Raw genomic sequence first — 17,630 nt, 5'->3', positions numbered from 1 at the left:
GCTGCTGCTTCTGCTAGCTCTAAAATGTATTAGCTGTAAGCAAAGCACACCAAATGCTCTGTTGACTGCAAGAGTAAATAGAAGAGTGTTCTTGTATTCCCGGCCTCTCAGAAACTGAAGGGGAATACTTTTATCCTGATGGTAATGTTCACACAACAAAGTAAAGTTCCTATATCTTCACTGCTATGCTAATGTGGCCAAAGCTACCATGCTGTGTGATTGTCTGTGCTGCACAGTACTTTAATACAGCTATATACACATTAAAGCAGTTAATGCTTCAGATAGCAGGTGAAAAGAGGTGGTGCCTTGGTAGTAAAAATCCATAGGAAAAATAACAAACCTGTAAATGAGCTTTGCATGGGCACTTTAGGTTTTGTCTTTCTTTCCCATCACCGTACCATTGCTCTGCGCGCCTTGACCTAAAAAGGCTAAGTGTCTGTGGTACCAAAAATCTCAGGTTCACTTTGTGAATACAGAAAAGTGGCCTCTTTAGCTTTAGTGCCTCAGGATTGCACTTGAGTTGATTCACATTTATTTGGAGATGTCGTAGCATGGAGGGTGGGAGCGGCACTACGAACAAGCTGTGGTTGAAAGATGTTAAATAGAAGGTTTCTCCCAGATAATTTACCTGAAATATTAGGCTTACTGTGCCCAGCAGCTCCACCTCTAGCACTTACAGTGCACACACACATACACACAAGGACATGCATATCAGTGTCCATTTTATGCGTCTTTAAACTTTTTTAATACCATGCATCATCTCGTTTTCAAGGGGGTATCAATGAATTTTAATAAAACATCACCCCCTGACTTGTTGAAACATTTCACTGGAATCCAAAACATGACACATATTGATTCATAATCTGCAGAGCGTGATAAATGTATCTACGCTCCCCTGACAGCCACATTATTTAGGCAACGTTTCTACAGAGATTGTGATACTGAGGTCCAGAGAGAAAAGCTGAGGGTTTTTTTTAGTTTTTTTTTAATTGTTTGGCAAATAACTCCTAATATAAAGGCTGAAAATGTGTTTTGGATGCACTACACATTAGACCAACCAACTAGAATAAAACACTTATCATTTATGCTTTAGTTAAAAATTCAAAGTGCAGGATATTTGTAGCTTGAATATTGATTTGCAAAAGTTAATGAGGCTTAGTGTGTTGAAAACCTTCTGTTATCTGGCAGCCTAAATTACCCAATTTTAGACTATAATGAGCTTTTATGAAAATAATGACCTTGTCACATTTTGACCATGCGTTTCAGCATTAACATAACTAAAGTATTGACTTACGATAGCTAACGAGAGCAGGAGTTCTTTTAAACCATTTCTGCATCTGGCAGCTTAAATCATATTATCCCCTTCATATTATCAGACATGCTTTTGTAGTCTCAAACATGAGGATGTGATGGGAGCTGCAATTTGAAGCAGTATTCACAACCAAACTCACGCATAGCTCTCAGTCAATTAGTGCAGAACTCCACACACATTAGCTTTAATTGCATCTGACTCTGGAATAGTATGAACTAATGGCATGTTAATTTCTCCTGCATTCACTTAATGGTGGATATGATGCGGCTTACTGCAGACTTATGTCTCCGTGGGATGTGTTTAAAAAAAAAAGACCAATGTGCCTGTTTTTGTCTTTGAACTATGAAATATATCATTTGATTTTTTTCATTTGTTTTTCTATATACCCCCCTCTTACAACATAATTTCCATTCCCTCTCCCTTCTGTTGAAACACAGTAAGGATTGTTTTTTCCACTCTATCGCTGCCACACTCCCAGTATTTTTTGTTTATTGATTTCTCTCCTCGCTTCCACTTTCCATGCTTTTCATATAATCACTCAAGATAAACTGCCCATAAAGCTGAAGATCACCTTGAAATGAGAATGACACAGACACGTTGCAAATTCAACCAAAACAAATTCAATTACCACTGTTGACAGCTCTTTTTTTGTTTGGGGGGGGGGGCTTCCCCCAGCTCTTGGCCTCCAAAGACTTCTCATTTATATAACAATCACATGAAAACTCTGCGCTGCTATCAAGTCCATCATTTTCTTAAATCCTGTTTTCCCTCATCTTACAGTGTTTGCAACAACACAACACAAAAATCCCTTGCAAATTGAATCTAGGTATGTATCAATGTGTAAATGATTTACCCGCATTGCCTGGTTATCTCAAAAGGGGGAAGGGATTTAAAGGAAGGTGCAAAGCTAATTTGTTTCCATTAGCCTGTGATTAGATTTCTGTGAAGTTTCTAACATGGCTTATGGCAGAAAGATTGTGCACTCTTTTTTTTTTTTAATTCATTCATAGGTGAGGTGAGACAAAGTAATTTTAAAAAACTGCATCTGTTAGGGATCACTTTTTTCAGCAGCTGCTGGTGAATTCTGTAATCCTCATTGCTACATGGCTACAGTATATCTAGATACTGTTTCCTGCTCTCAAAATCTGAAAATCCTTTTAGCCTGACTAGATGCAATCACAAAATCCTGCGGGGAAATAACAGAGGCCTGTTACATCTTTCCTCTGAATGCACCATCAGTCCCTGCAGACTGTTGGTACTATTCAGCTGGTCATGACAGAGCTGTGGCATACATTTTAACCAGGTGATCATAAGGCTCACTGCTGCTTGCCCGCCTCCATCAGCTACTCGTGCTTCTGCCAGGCTTTAGACCTCACACAGTCAAAGAGCATGTGGCACAAATAATGTAATCTGTCAATCATAAAATGCAATAAAAGCTTGCAGGGAGAATTTTTTGATATCCCTGGTTTGCAATGCAGAATTTTAAGAGTCGTAGACACAGAAATTATAATCGTTGCCACCACAAGTACTTGTTTTTGTCATTAATTAATGTGTTTCTTTTTAAAAATTTTCTACAAAATTGCCTTTCTAACACTCCAAGTTGACCATCTTCAGGTTACTTGTTGGGTTTTCACAACAATCAAAATTAAAGATTTGAATTGTATTGTATAGCACAATAAAACTAATCACATCTTTACAAATGAGAAGCCAAATATGCCCATCCTTCAATTGCAAATGTTTCTAGATTTAGACTGTGTTTTCCAGCCAGTTGAGTGGGTTTGAATGGCACAGAGATCATAAGCCCTTGGGATGAAGGAAGTTGCTGAAAACACAAATGAACTAACAACATAATCTTTCAAGAGAACAAAAAGAAGTGAAAAGCTTTGAAATTGTTGAGCAAGAAGTGCAATAGGACTTGATGTGAGCACGAGGGCAAAGAGATGATAGGAAGGGGTGTCTCGCTAAACCACCCACTAAACCAGGGTGCTCCAGCTGCTAGCACATAGAAGGCTGTCTGCCTCAGACACCGTCTAGTCGACTCAGATGGATTGTGCATCCTGGGAGGATTTGTCGTTGTTTCTTTTTTTTCTCCCTTCAAAGGCCAAGACGGTGACACTTGAGAATGTTTGATGGATTAGGTGGTTGTGCCTGCTGTGACAGACAGATTCAAGGAAGACAGTCATAATGTGACTGATGTCTCGAGTAGCTGCCTATCAAGCAACTGAGATGGAAACTCTATTCTAAGGACATAATCACCACCACATAAGATTGTGGGATTGGGAGGTGGATTACCGAAGAGGCCACTTGCAACATAAAAAAATACACAGTTATGGTACAAAGTATACCCTTTTCAAATTCAAATTCTAAGGTTTAGTGTATCAAGGCAGAATAAATAAAATCTATTTTTCAGCAGGTCCTAAAATTAGTCAGATACAACTTAAAAATACAAAATATGAACTACTACACCATGTCATTATTTAATTAACAAAAATTAAGCCACAATGCAGAAACATTGTGTGCAAACTAAGTATACTCTTACTGCACATGCATACAGAGGGAAAGTAGCAGATGAGTGTTTTTAATCAAATGCATCTACTTAATTTATGATCAGCAAGTGTGATCACCTCTAGGACAAAATAAGTTTTGGTATGTTTTAGCATTATGGCAAAGACGAAAGATATCTACAGTCGTCCTTGAGAAGGGGTTGATTAATCCCATAAACCTGGGATGGGTTTTAAGTTGTAAAGTAAGAAGGATCTTTGTGAAAAACAAGGCAATCAAGGCAATTCCACAGGCAAATTCATCCTAATGTCAGAGGGTGATTGGGGATTGCTTTACAGCCACAGGACTCGGGCACCTCTCAGTCATTAAGTGGATCATTAACTTTTTTGTATACTAAACTGCTCTAGAGTCAGATGTGAGGCCATCTGTCTGACAGCTAAAGCTTGGGCAAAATTGGTTCATACATCAGGACAATGACCCCAAGTACAGCACTGTATCTACAAATGAATTACATTTTTATCACTTTTTTTTTATTGAGGTATTGCAATGCCCCGGTCAAAGTTCAGACCTCAGCCTGATTGAGATGTTGTTGCAGGACCTTAAAACTACTGTGCATAAATGAATGCCTGCTAACTTCAGCGAACTCAAGCTATGTCATAAAGAGAGAAAAGAGGACCAAAATCTCTCCACAATGATGTGAGGCACTGATAAAGTCATGCAGAAACGATGCTGATTGATTGCACAAGCTTTTGAATGACGGACTATACTTTGTTTTTCACACACTGTTTGTGCATTTTGCCTTCATCTTTGTTAAATAATGACATGTTATTGTTCACCTCAGGTTGTATTTATTGAATTTCAGACCAGGTAAGGATAGACATTTTCAAATATTAGATTTCTCGTACAAAAGGCTGTATAATAGTGTATTTATCTATTTTATGTTATAGCCCTTTGTACCATTAACCATGTTAAGCATCCATGCAGAAATCTAATTGGGATGTCAAAAAATTATCTATTAACCTAGAAATGGTAACTACAGGAGACATCCAGTGCCATGGTCATAAATCTAAAGGACCCCAGACAAGAGACCTCCCTTATGAAGCACCTTATCTAAATGTTACAGCAGTTACAGCCACAGACATTTTATGTCATCAGGGTTAATAAATGGGCAGTTGAAATTATATAGAGACACACAGCACCTCCAGGCTGAAATTTAAGTTCCATCATAGCAATGAAACGTGCATTACCACAAGTGATGATTCCAGTTTGCACTGTGCCTATAGTTTGGCCTACTGGCCTTGTGAACAATGGTCTGTGTAATAGGATTGCTCACACAGCTGCACTACCCTGTAAAAAATGGTAAAAAAAAAATGCTAATGAAAAAACAAAACAGTAGATTAATAAATACATTGTTGTTACTCTTTACATATCATCCCACCTTATGTCACATTTCTGATAACCTGTTCTAATTAATCAGCCTTTTTAATGGAATTACTATTCCATTAAATAATAACTCATGCAAAGAAGCAATAATGACTCAAGCAATCTCTGCTTCCATACCTCCTCACCAAAACTGCAGAAATGACATGATGTGTCCAACCATAGGATGCCCTAGTGTTTGCATCCTCGACTATTTTGAAAAAGTTAAAAAAAAAAAACATGAATTTGTTGATATGTCTTATTTATATGTTTATTTAGCAAATCACTTTTTGCTGCCAGCGCTTGAGATCATTATTAATAAAGCCTAATATAACCCTTGTTTAGTTATCATTGGTCTAATTTACCAATTTGAAGATTTAACTCTTAAATCTTAACAAACTGCTGCAGTTAACTGAAGCACAGCTATATTATCCACATTATTCCCTCTACATAGTGACCCTAAAATAATAACATATCTAATGTTATTCGGACTGCATGCTGCTGTCTTGCAGCTCAAGCTTTTAGTATGTACATTTAAAGTGATATACCTTGATAATAGGGGTGCAACAATATTCATATCGATATTGAACCGTTTGATACAGTGCTTTCGGTTCCGTACACATATGTATGAACAATACAAATTTTTATTTTATTTTATCAACTTTTCTTCTGACGATGCTGTCTATGTTGAGCGCTCAGTGGATCTGCGTTAGACGTCTTAGGCTGCACTGTGGAGTGCAGATCCACTGAGCCCAGCACAAGCTAGCAAGACAGAAGCTAAGCTTGTTGCAACATGGCAACTGCCTCAACGCTACCTGAAATTGAACCTCCCCCACCCTCATTCAGAGCTGGCGTTTGGTACTATCTTGGTTTTCATGTGAAGCATGACCCTGATGGTAAGTGTGTCATGGACAAAAGTAAAACAGTATGTCGGATGTGCCACGCAATGCTCAACTTGTGGGAACTAGTGCGTTAGCACAGTTAGCTTGTTAACGTGTTGACGCTGTCCAGCCCCACACTCAGGGCGATCTGCAGTAACTCGTTAACGGAGATTTCCCGCGTTATGGCATTAATGTCATTTTAACGAGATTAACGCTGACAGCACTAGTGGGAACACAACGAATATGACTGCACATTTACGCTGACATCATCCTAGTGCAAAGACAAGTGAAGCAGACAAAAACAACAAGCAGGCATGCTACAAACTTTACCTGAGTCATTTAGATAGCCGTTAGCACATGATTCTCCTTATGGGGACCTGATATGTTTAATATGCTGCTGAGAATATACCCCAGAAGAAGCGTATAGTATAGCTTTTATTTTGGAAAGAGCCATTTCTCTGTAATAAACTCTCTTTTCCAAAGATGAGTGATTTCTCAATCAGATAGATTTTTTTTATTATTATTATTTTGTTGTTTAGGCAACATTACATTTAAAAACTGTACTTTTGAGTTAAAAAAAATATATATATATAATTTTAATAAATGACAAATTAAAAAGGCATGAACATTTTTTTGTATCAAAAAAATATCAAACTGTGACACCAAAGTATCGAACCGAACCGTGAATTTTGTGTATGTTGCACCCCTACTAGATAATATGGGTATATCACATGTTTGCTTTATTGTACAAATATGTAACAAAACATTTTGTTGTGTAAAATGGCTGTCCTTGACATTGTTAATAAATAATCGTAATGCTGCTTGCTTGATTACGTATGATTTTTCAAAAATGAAAATAATATGAAAATAAATGTAATATGTTTCTCGTCGCTGTCACAAATAAATAAGTTATTTCTTTGTGAAAGTTCAGTATTTGGTGTGATTCCAGGTATCACACTTAATGATCAGCTTTTGGAGGATAGGATTGTATCTAATTTAGAAAATCTTCAATTTTGTACAATTTTCTCAACAGTATCATCATATCTTCTTTTTGATATATAAGAAGGTGTTTATGTATTGAAATCTCCGTTTCTGATAACATCGGTCAATGTGTAACAGATAAGCAAAGACTTCTTTGGATTTCAGTGTTCCTGATGTTTACCTTTATTTTTCTAATATAAAATGACTGATGGGCAGCAATGATTCATGTATATCACTAGATCATTTCATTATATAATAATATTATCGTCTGTCTAGCTACTGAGAGCTGTTCTCCCTCAAATATGTATTCAAAGGACATAAAAAGGTGTGCGTGTTCATTGACGACAACACCTCAAAATAATATCATAACCACGGGGCTTTGCGCTTCATGTCTAACTCCTATTTCCTCTCAGCTTAGTCACCCGCAGCTTCAAAAGAGCACCTTAACTGTTAATTAAACGACTGTCAAATTAACGCTATAATTTTTATATATTTCTAGTGAGGGATTAATAACATAGAATGAGCAGCACAAAGAGGATAATTTAGGCTTTCTGTCAGATAGACTTGATTTGATTAATATGTTTTGGTCGTTGAAACATTGCTATACTTTATTCGCTTTTTCTAATATTTAATAGGGTTATTTTGAAGGGGCTTTAACAACTTGAAGTAATTTTGTGACACCTGTAGAGTTTAAAAGCAGTTTGTATATTATCTTTTTCAGGCTACTGTAATCACATAGAGTGGCCCATTGAGATTAATAACCCTTCTAACAGTTCAATCCATCCCTCGGATGACCATTGCAGTCCGCTTGCTTGAAATATGTGTAATATCTCTCCTCAAAGTTTAAAAGGCACATGTTTCATGAGCCTATTGGGAAATGTCACAGCCAGGTCAGGTTATGACATAAATGTCACATGTGATGGTGACAGAATACTTGGACTAGGTGACACTAAAAGTTATTAACTTGGATGGGAGAGTTCATTTCTGTGAACCATGTTGTGAACCATAATTTGCCTGATTAAAGTGTCCTGGCAACTCGTGAATATTCATCAGTTCCACTTGTCTGGCTGTGAAGAGTCTGAAAAAAAAGAGTCATAGGAAAAAAATAGATGAGCTAGAATCACCAATGAGACAAAAGATATTTGGGAAATTGACAAAGGAAAAAAGTTCAGCGTGCTCACCACATTGCGTTTTTACAATATGTGTATTTGACTTAAGATATATGTAAGAAAGCAAAAGGCAGTTTGAAAAAAGGCAGATTTGGACCGACAATTTGTAGTGAAGGAACAAGACTGATGGTCAGGTAAATTAAGGTAAAGGTACAAAGAAAGACTTATTAGGAGTGATGGGAAGATAATAAGAGATTGAAAACCACATTAGGCTGAAAGAAGAAAGGGCCTATACAATGACAGAGTCCCTGAGAAATGAACACTGAGTCTGGACAGAAACCAGCAGGAGAAAAATAATTTAGGGAGGTCAATGCAAAAGAGGTAGATCAAAATGTCTGATTAGGAAAACTGATAAAGAGCATGTATTGAGGGGTGTTTGGTGAGGGACCTGGGGATACTTGAGTCTTGACCCGACAAAACCTCACAGCTTTATTGTCAGACGGCACATGAACTCAGTATTTCCCTGGAGACTCATTGTCTGCCTCAGCATTGACGATTGTCTGGCTCTGAAAACTAGTAGGCAGCTCAGTGTCTCATGAATATTGATCTGATGCTTCACACAAGTATCCCCCATAGAAGAGGACCAAGGGTCACCTGAACTATTATTGTGATGGATATACTTCAAATGATCATTGATTTGACTCTGTAATGGCAAAACAAGAAGGTTTTGTAGAAAATGAAGTCTGTCTTTAATTGCTAAAAAAGGATTAAAGTGTTGAAATATGACTACAATTATTAAAATATTTTGTGTTTTTTTTTAATAAAAAAACATTAACTTAATTAATTCTGTTTATTTAACAGAAATATTCGATGAATTAAGCTTTGGTTAAACATTAAACATTTATAAATTGATACAGAAAATTGACATTCTTAAAATGAAGATGACCAAATAAGTTTACATTTCAGCCTCACCATTTATCCGTTTTTAATATCCGTGATCTTTTTTCTTAAAACGATATGTGTTTCTCCTGTGTTATGTGATATGTTAATTGTTCAAAAAGTGGTTAAAGTCAAGCCCCTACAAAGTTCTATCTTATTAAAATTTCCAAGAAAAAACCACAGTTTATCTCATTATTTCACATTGTGCAAATGTCACAATCTAATACAATATGTGACTTTTCATAACTTGTATTCAGCGGAAAGGGGGAATTAAACTGCTTTGACATTTTCACCTTTAGGAGGTGAGCGATGCAGACATCATGGAGTTAGTTCACAGCTCTCTGGGGCGAATGACCATCATTCGGCAGATCTTCCCGTTGTGGAGGGATACCAATGTTCGCTGTATGAGGAACAATCATCGCATCTCGTCTCTGCTCTGTGACCCTCAGGAAGGCTATCTACAGTCCCTGGAGGTAAAATATACTGAAATATGTACTTTTGAAGCCTTACAAGATTGTCACTCAGACTATATTGATCTGCACGTTACCGTTTAACAAATGCAGTACAATCTATAAACTTTTTTTTAATCTTGTTTAATATGACAAACAAAATTTTTTTTAAAAAAAAACTCTTTAGAGTAAGTTAAAGGGCTATTATACTAATGTCTGGCTCCATAAATCAGGACTCTGAAGATTCTTATCAATATCAGGTATTCTACAAAATATCTTATAACAATACTACATCAAAAATTTTAATGGTGAATAAAAAACTGTATAAATGCACTTAAGGCTATATGATTTGAAGCCATGTGAATTATTACTTCATTTAGACAGTGTAAGGTTGACGTGATTCCTTAATCAAACATACATGTGAATACATTCTGCTATATTGTGTATAAGCATTTATTAGGTCCCATACTGACCCATATGGAAAAGAAATAGTAAAAACTTATATGATTTACTCATGAAAGTGGCCACTTTCTCATTACTTTCATATATTGTTTTAGTAAGTATCCAAAACATACAAGTTTCATTATATAATTTTTCAAGGGATCTTATATCTGTTTTCACTCTTGTATGCTTTTCATACAAGTTTCACACAAGACAGATACAAACTTTATAAGATTTATATATATCTTTTCCATATGGGGATGCTCTGTTTATTTATATAAACAACCACTGTTATTTTTGTCCTTTTTCTCAGTGTGATTAAGTGTATAATTTTGCACAACCAGACCAAATACTGGTGGCATATTGGAGTGTTAAATGGTTCCTTATCGTTTGCTTGAGAGTGACTGTAAAAGGTTATAAGTACCTGTTGTCAATTTGAATGCAGTCGATTACAGCAGATTTTAGTGGAGATGGTTTCTTTTATTATTATTTTTTTCCTTTAATCAGGAAAAAGTAACAAAACAGGTAAAGAAAAATCTCTGCTCTTAAACCTTCATTGTCAGTGAAAATACTGAGCATGCTCGAAACACGTGTGTTTAATTAAGAGCCTTTAAAGATGCACAACATAGTAGCAGTGTGATGGACATTGTCACAGTGGGTTTTAGACTGATAGCAAGTTCATGCTTGTTCTTTTTTGTTAACTTTTTTTGCCTCATGCATTTTGCTGTGGATACTTTTAAGATAATAAATGTGTGCTTCAGGACCAACAACCTTATTTAATATACTTCATCCAGTACCAGTGACAGATAAATGAAGCAGGATGTGTTTTTTTCTGGTTTGTGTTTACCACAAATTGCCTGTATAAAGATCTGAACGTAATTACTTACACAAATTTTCCCCGGTATTTGTAGTGACTGTACAGCGTACGCATGCAACCATAGTGTAAAGTACAAGCATCTGCCAAGTGCCAATGAATACAAATACTAACTGATTATGCATGCAACAGAATTTATATTAAACTCCCTTGGTACAATAATTATGAGGGACATGAATGCCCATGAATATCAATGACTGCAGCTTAGTGTGTCTAGAGACTAACTGGCAGAACAGAGCAAATTATTGTTTTAAATGAAGGAAAAGGGTTGTTTTTTAATAACACGCAAATAAAATTAAGTGGCAATGAACCCAAATTACTGTAAACCCAAAATCGGCGCATTACTTGTTAATAAAATCTGAAACTGCAAGCTTAATAAAGGCTTCTGTAGTAAAAGGTATGCTCTAAAAATTCTGCTGTCTTTGATTCGTATTAAGGATTTAACAACCATCAACCACAGGAAAGGTAAATTCAATCAGTGACAAGAAGGGTCAGCGTAGAAGACTCGCCGTTTGGCTTTCTTGTCTTCCTTACACAATGTCATTCGCTTCTTTGAGTCTTTAAAGTAACCTCACTCACCCAGCCACGTATTGCTTTCAATACAGAGTTAAGAGTGGCTCCTTACACCTCTCACACTTTTGATCAATCCATCTGGAGTGAAATGGCTGTGCTCCCTGTAGCGCTATTGAAATGTTCACATTCCTTTTTATCCGTACTCCGGACAGATGGCAAAACCATGTGGTGTGCACCCACAGTCCTCAATAATTCACATGAAAGAGGGTTAAATAACGGGTAATGGCCGTTTAAGCATTCTTCAGAATTGCTAAACAGTGAGTAAAGTACAGTGCTTCACTGTACTAATAAGCCCTTTTTCAATGCTTCAGCTGTGGTGTAACCTTAGAAATCCAGAGATATCAAGCTGCATCTCTGGACTTAGCTTCTGACTCGGTGACCTTGGGGAGTTAACTTACATGATGTCTTACCACAGAGAAGCCGCTGCTTGGAGTGGCAGCTGCTATTGCCTCTCTGGATATTCTGCTGTGGGAGGATTTGACTTGACTTGACCTAGAGGAGCTATCAAATCCACTGTCACACTATAACAGCAAGCATTTGACATGATTCCTCACACGACACACTGCAATTGAATGGGACACTGAATTCATTAGGCATGCGATTACCGAAGCAGAAACAATTGTTGTTTTGGCGTCAGACTGCAGTGGCATCGTGACCTTCGCCTCCTGAGTGTTTCATGGAAATTGTTTCACAAATGGAAAAAGTCAAATACCATCATTTTTCAGCAAATCAGCTTCAGTGCTCAAGTAGAAAGCTTCCTGCAAACATAAATTTGGACAGTCATGAAAGAAGTAAGCAACCCGGTCTTCTTTGCATCACCAAAAAGAGGTCCAACTGTCGAAAGTCTTGTCATCATCAAAAGTCGTAGAGGCAATGTGTGGGCATCCTCCAGTTTCTTGTATGGCTGTGGATTCAAAGCAGAAAAGAGCGTAGCATAATATGTCCATGTGCACATCTGCAAGTGAGTATAATTGTGGTGTCCCACTGTCAGACAAAAGAAGCAACTTCTCATAAGCTAAAACTATTTTCCCTCTTCTCTTGCAAGAGTTTATTATTCACCAGCAATATTTCTTTTTTTACAGCCCACCTCACCAGAATGAAAAACAAATACTTTTTACTTGTGTGCCACTGCTTTGAGTTTCAGCACGAGACACTGTGATATTTCCTGCAATATTAGAAAACTAATATTTGTTTTCTTGGCAGTATGCTGAGTTTGTGTGCTGTTCTGTGTTACAAAGAAGAAACCAAGAATTTTATTTTATTTTTTTTTATTGTTTTCCCTCATCAGGTGTCCAATCTCTACTTGTATGATAGCGTTTTGATGCTGGCAAACGCCTTCTATAGGAAGCTTGAGGACAGGAAGTGGCACAGTATGGCCAGCCTTAACTGCATGAGAAAGTCTACCAAGCCATGGAATGGAGGATGGTCTATGTTGGACACTATTCAAAAGGTATTTGGGATTGAAGTCACTGTTGCTTTTTGTTTGGTTTTGGTTTGTTTTTAATATAGACACTGCTTTTTTTTCCTTCTAGTTTTTCTTCTTCTAATAGCAGGTGTTTATGGAGTATTTTTTGTCACAGATGACTAAGAGTCTGAAATGCATAATGAAGAATTTATGAGAAGCATTAGCAGCTATAAGGGAAATTTTTTCACTCAAAAGACAGAATGGTGCAATGGACTATTCAGTTATTTTTAAAATGAAACCAGTTTTTATTTTGTGGAAGATTCTGGGCTTTGACGCCTTTGCTCGTACAGCCGTCTCTGTTCCCTCATTGAAATAAGGCGTAATATAAGAGAAAGTGGCTCGATGTCATCCATTTCAATCTGATAATGGAATTTTTCATTGTTGCAGAGAGTCATGCTGGTTTAATCTTAAGTGTGAGAGGAAATGACCAAGTTGGGCATGACAAAACGGCAAAGAAAAATGGTGTTCATTGTAGCGGCTATCATATTGTTATGTTATGTCATTCATATGACATGATTTAAGTGAACTAAATTTTCTCTTACACTTTAAGCTTCTTTCTAAAATGCATACAGCGTTTTGACTGGTTAGAACTTCACAACAACTCAACGTTTGGCTGAACTTTTCTAAATTGTTTTTGATAACCTCCTACTGTACCTAAAGGTCTTGTGGAATGGAATTCATAGGTTAAGGCTTATCATCTTAGAAGTTGCATACATTTTATGGAATGAAGGATGGTAAACAAAACTCTAAATTCATACAGTTCTGTGCAACAAAGCTCCATCCATTTCGTTAAACGACTTTTTCTTTTAAAAGTAGTTGATTTTTTTTCTCTATAGAGCCTATTCTATAAAGCAAGTTAAATAAATAAACCAGTTGTTTAATCTAACTAAATTTTGATGAAAAATATTATGTGCAAAGATATTTATTTTGTGTAATAGAATATGTGTAGGCTATTTGTTGTTATTGTTATTATTATTTTCCAATACCTGTAGATCGTAGACATAAGCACACACCTTACAGGACTTACCGCTGCTTCTTCCCTTTCTTTTTCATAACATCTCACACATTTAATACATTCTGCTGTTGTTTCAACAGGGGCGGATAAGTGGCCTGACTGGACTGATGGATTTCCGTGCCGAAGGCTCTAATTCTCATGTACAGTTTGAGATTCTTGGGACCAGCTACAGCGAGACATTTGGGAAAGATGTGAAACGGGTCAGTCTGGAAAATTTTATGTATACTTATTGTACTTGTCTCTTGAGTCTTGGAAAATGTACCAAACACTTGGCAGTTTTTTTGCAAGTTGTGACAGTAAAACAAAAGGAAAAAGAACAGAGACACAGAATCAGATTTATTGGGACATGTGTTCTCTTTTTCATATCCATAAGTAAGCATATAATATATTATACAGAATAATATATTGGATTATGCAAAATTTTCTTTTCACAACATCATATATTCTGTACATTAGAACACAAGCTAGTTCGCTGGAATAGTGGTGGCTGTAGAGAAATGTAACTAAAATTAAACTGTCATCATGCAAATGCCCCTTTTCAAATCACCTATATTTAGGTAGTCAATTTCAGAACAAGGAAAATTGTTGTCCTGACAGTTAATTTTTCCGTAAATGTTTATTTATCGCATGTAACAGTTGTGGCTAACTTATTACCAGCGAGGACCCTCTAGGATATGTGTCCATGAGAATCAAAATCTCATGGACCTTTTTATCAGATATCTTAAAGGTCCTTTGGGGGTTCTTGCTAGAGGAAATATTCCATAGAAGCTGTCCACTTGTCTTTTGGTTTTGTATCGTCACTTCCCAATCTTTATTCTTTGGTTCAAAGCCCTGAAGCTAAATGTTTTTTCCTGGTTCAGGAGTTAAATGAACTTACATGCAGGGCAGATACTCATCTGTACGCAAACCCCTGAAAGCTGTGGTCACAGGGATTAACTACTTGTCAATTAGGTGCCAGGTATTTGGGTGCCCTCTACTGGAGCTCTGGAATTAAACTGCTCTTTTTCCTATAGTCATCCATTTCATCACACCAACCATCTTGGCTTGTTCTACGATCCAAGAATTCAAATAAAAAGTGTGTGTATCTGTGTGTGTGTGTGTGTGTGTGAATATACTTTTATTATTAGGGTTATTATTAAAAAACATCATCCCTCATGATGGACAGACATTTGCCTGCTTTCCATCAGGCTCTGTAAGTTGATTTTGGACTTTTTACTGCAAAACTTGTTTGATCTTTGTGACGGTGTAGAGCTGAGAGATTGAGAGCATTATTTGTGCTCTCCTTTCTTAGCTGTAATTTGTTTGTCGCTGTTTGTCCTGATTCAGTCAGGGGCTTCTTCTTGAATGAAGAGGAATTGAGTTTCTTGGCAATCTATGTAGAGCAGGACTGACCAGAAGCGGTAATGAAGATTTAATCACCACTCAGCCTAACAGAAATCATGGAGCCAATTCATCATAATGTGGTCATTAGCATTAGCTAGGAGGACAGACACCCAGACACCTTGTTGAATCTCAGAAACCTTCAAGCATACAGCCAGGCAAACATAGAACAGAGGCCAGAGAGCAAGCTAACATGTGGACGCTTATATCTCAAAATCATTAGAGGCACAAGGGGACAGCAAGGCCAGATAATGGGGACAGCAAGGTCAGATAATGGGGTGCCAGCTGCATTCAGTGCTGCTGTTCATTACCCGGTGTGTTCACTAGCTGGCAGAACCATTTACTCTGAGAAAACAGACATGAATTCATCTACCGCTCCACTCTCTTTCTATGTACGACACTAATTATTATACCACACTAGAATGCCTCTGCAATATGATGCGGGTTCCTGTTTTTTCTGTACTTTTTCTTTCCCAAGTTGGGTGTAAAAGTGAGTCCATGTTGCGCTCCACATGCCAACCCCTCTCCACCCTTGCCAGCCATCCCCATTCTGTCCCTTTTACTTCCCTTTTATCCTTTCTTCTCATTTCCCATCCTGCTCATCCTTCCCTCACTCTGGTCAATTCTTCCCTTCTTCACTAACCCTTTCTGCTCATTTTTCAGCCCTGGTTTCCTCCCTTTCCATCATCATTTATCTGCATTCAGTCCATTTTCTTCCCGGCCTGATAGGTCTTAGATGAGTCGTCTTTCTGGTTAGAAACTGTAATGAAGACTGAAATACTATTTCCTGGATGGCTACTGTGAGTTTTCTCCACCATCTAGAACTGATGCAGAGTGATCGATGCTGTTGTTGTTGTTGTTTTGGTTTCCCAGTTTGCTCTTATTGATGTGTCAGCTCGTCTGTAAGCAGATATTGCTAATGACTTCCAGCTTACACGAAGCTCTCATAGAGAAAAGTCAATTCATTTGAATGTAATTGTTCCTTCAAGCCACTATCTTGCATGTATCATGCAGTAGTTATTCGCGAATGTGTCTACAGCAACAGCGTTGGTGTTAATGTATTATTCGGAACCACTTTTTAACACACTTAAACTAAAAATATTTCCCTACATTAAATATGACTGTATATCGGCTTGATAGTCTCTTAAAAGGGCTGCTTTGAATTCTCTTCATTTAATTTTATGGTTGCAGTGTTAGTCATGGAACTATAACATGCAGCAGCTAGTGCTGATGTTCCCTTTGATGTTCCTAACTGTCCTATTTTGTAATGAAAATAATCTAAGATATGGCAGCCGAAGGCATGTTTGTTTGGAGGTAGATTCCAAGCTAGAAGATATTACGAACATATTTTAATCTAAAAACGTTTTGAGTCCTAACAGCAGTTCAGTTTGCTACAATGTAAATGCACAGCATTTGCTGAATCTGGTAATTTAGCTGGTTATTACAGTACAGTACATGCATCTTTTAAACTCCTCCCCAGGATACTAAAACGACTTTTTCATCAGCAGTTATAATCTGGTATGTCTGGCGACTAGCTTCTTGGCAGATTTAAGTAAAAATGCACCAGATTCAGAAGAAAGTACATGTTAACACTTCTGGTTGCCAACAATTTCCTAAAACCTACCCAAGTGCTGCTAACTGGAGCAGTCTTTGCACCATGTCAGATCGAGTCTGTGCACTCATAATCCGGCCAAATCTGGCAACGTTGCATTGACCAAGCCAAGCTTAGACACCAGGGATCCAGGTGTATTTCCCTTGGTTAAATCAGCCGCTTAGTCTGGATAAAATCCCCTTTTAAAGTTGTGACTTTTGATATTCATGATAGTAGATAGTAGGTTCACATGAGCTCTAATGTGGCTTGTTGCACGGCCATTTAAAAAGCAGGCATTTATTGATCGCTGATTTATTCATCCTCAACCCTATTTCTCATAGACCCATGAGGCAGAAATGACATTAAATAGTCTCTAAAGGGCACTTCTCTCTTTCCAACAATAGATCTACAGGGGGTTGATAGGGCTGTTGATCTAGCGATTCATTTGCCAGGCTCTGAGATGTCTACCCATATGGAAAAGATATATATACATCTTATAAAGTTTGTATCTGTCTTGTGTGAAACTTGTATGAAAAGCATACAAGAGTGAAAACAGATATAAGATCCCTTGAAAAATTATATAATGAAACTTGTATGTTTTGGATACTTACTAAAACAATATATGAAAGTAATGAGAAAGTGGCCACTTTCATGAGTAAATCATATAAGTTTTTACTATTTCTTTTCCATATGGGTAGC

The 17,630-nt window shown here is 37.2% G+C and overlaps 1 protein-coding gene across 2 annotated transcripts in view; it reads left to right on the top strand.

Moving 5' to 3' along the window:
* Window positions 1–17,630, top strand: part of grid1a (glutamate receptor, ionotropic, delta 1a) — a 278,394-nt gene that overhangs the window by 226,083 nt on the left and 34,681 nt on the right. For both annotated transcript variants that reach the window (XM_085183758.1, XM_085183759.1), the window contains exons 6-8: window positions 9,443–9,616; window positions 12,769–12,930; window positions 14,041–14,160. In XM_085183758.1, coding sequence (XP_085039884.1) covers window positions 9,443–9,616; window positions 12,769–12,930; window positions 14,041–14,160 — 456 coding nt within the window. The remainder of the gene's footprint in view (window positions 1–9,442; window positions 9,617–12,768; window positions 12,931–14,040; window positions 14,161–17,630) is intronic.

Source organism: Neolamprologus multifasciatus, chromosome 13 (genome assembly GCF_963576455.1).
Source record: "Neolamprologus multifasciatus chromosome 13, fNeoMul1.2, whole genome shotgun sequence".
NCBI classification, from domain to species: Eukaryota; Metazoa; Chordata; class Actinopteri; order Cichliformes; family Cichlidae; genus Neolamprologus; species Neolamprologus multifasciatus.
Note: the sequence above shows the minus strand (reverse complement) of the source record. Positions and strands in the feature narration are given on the sequence as shown.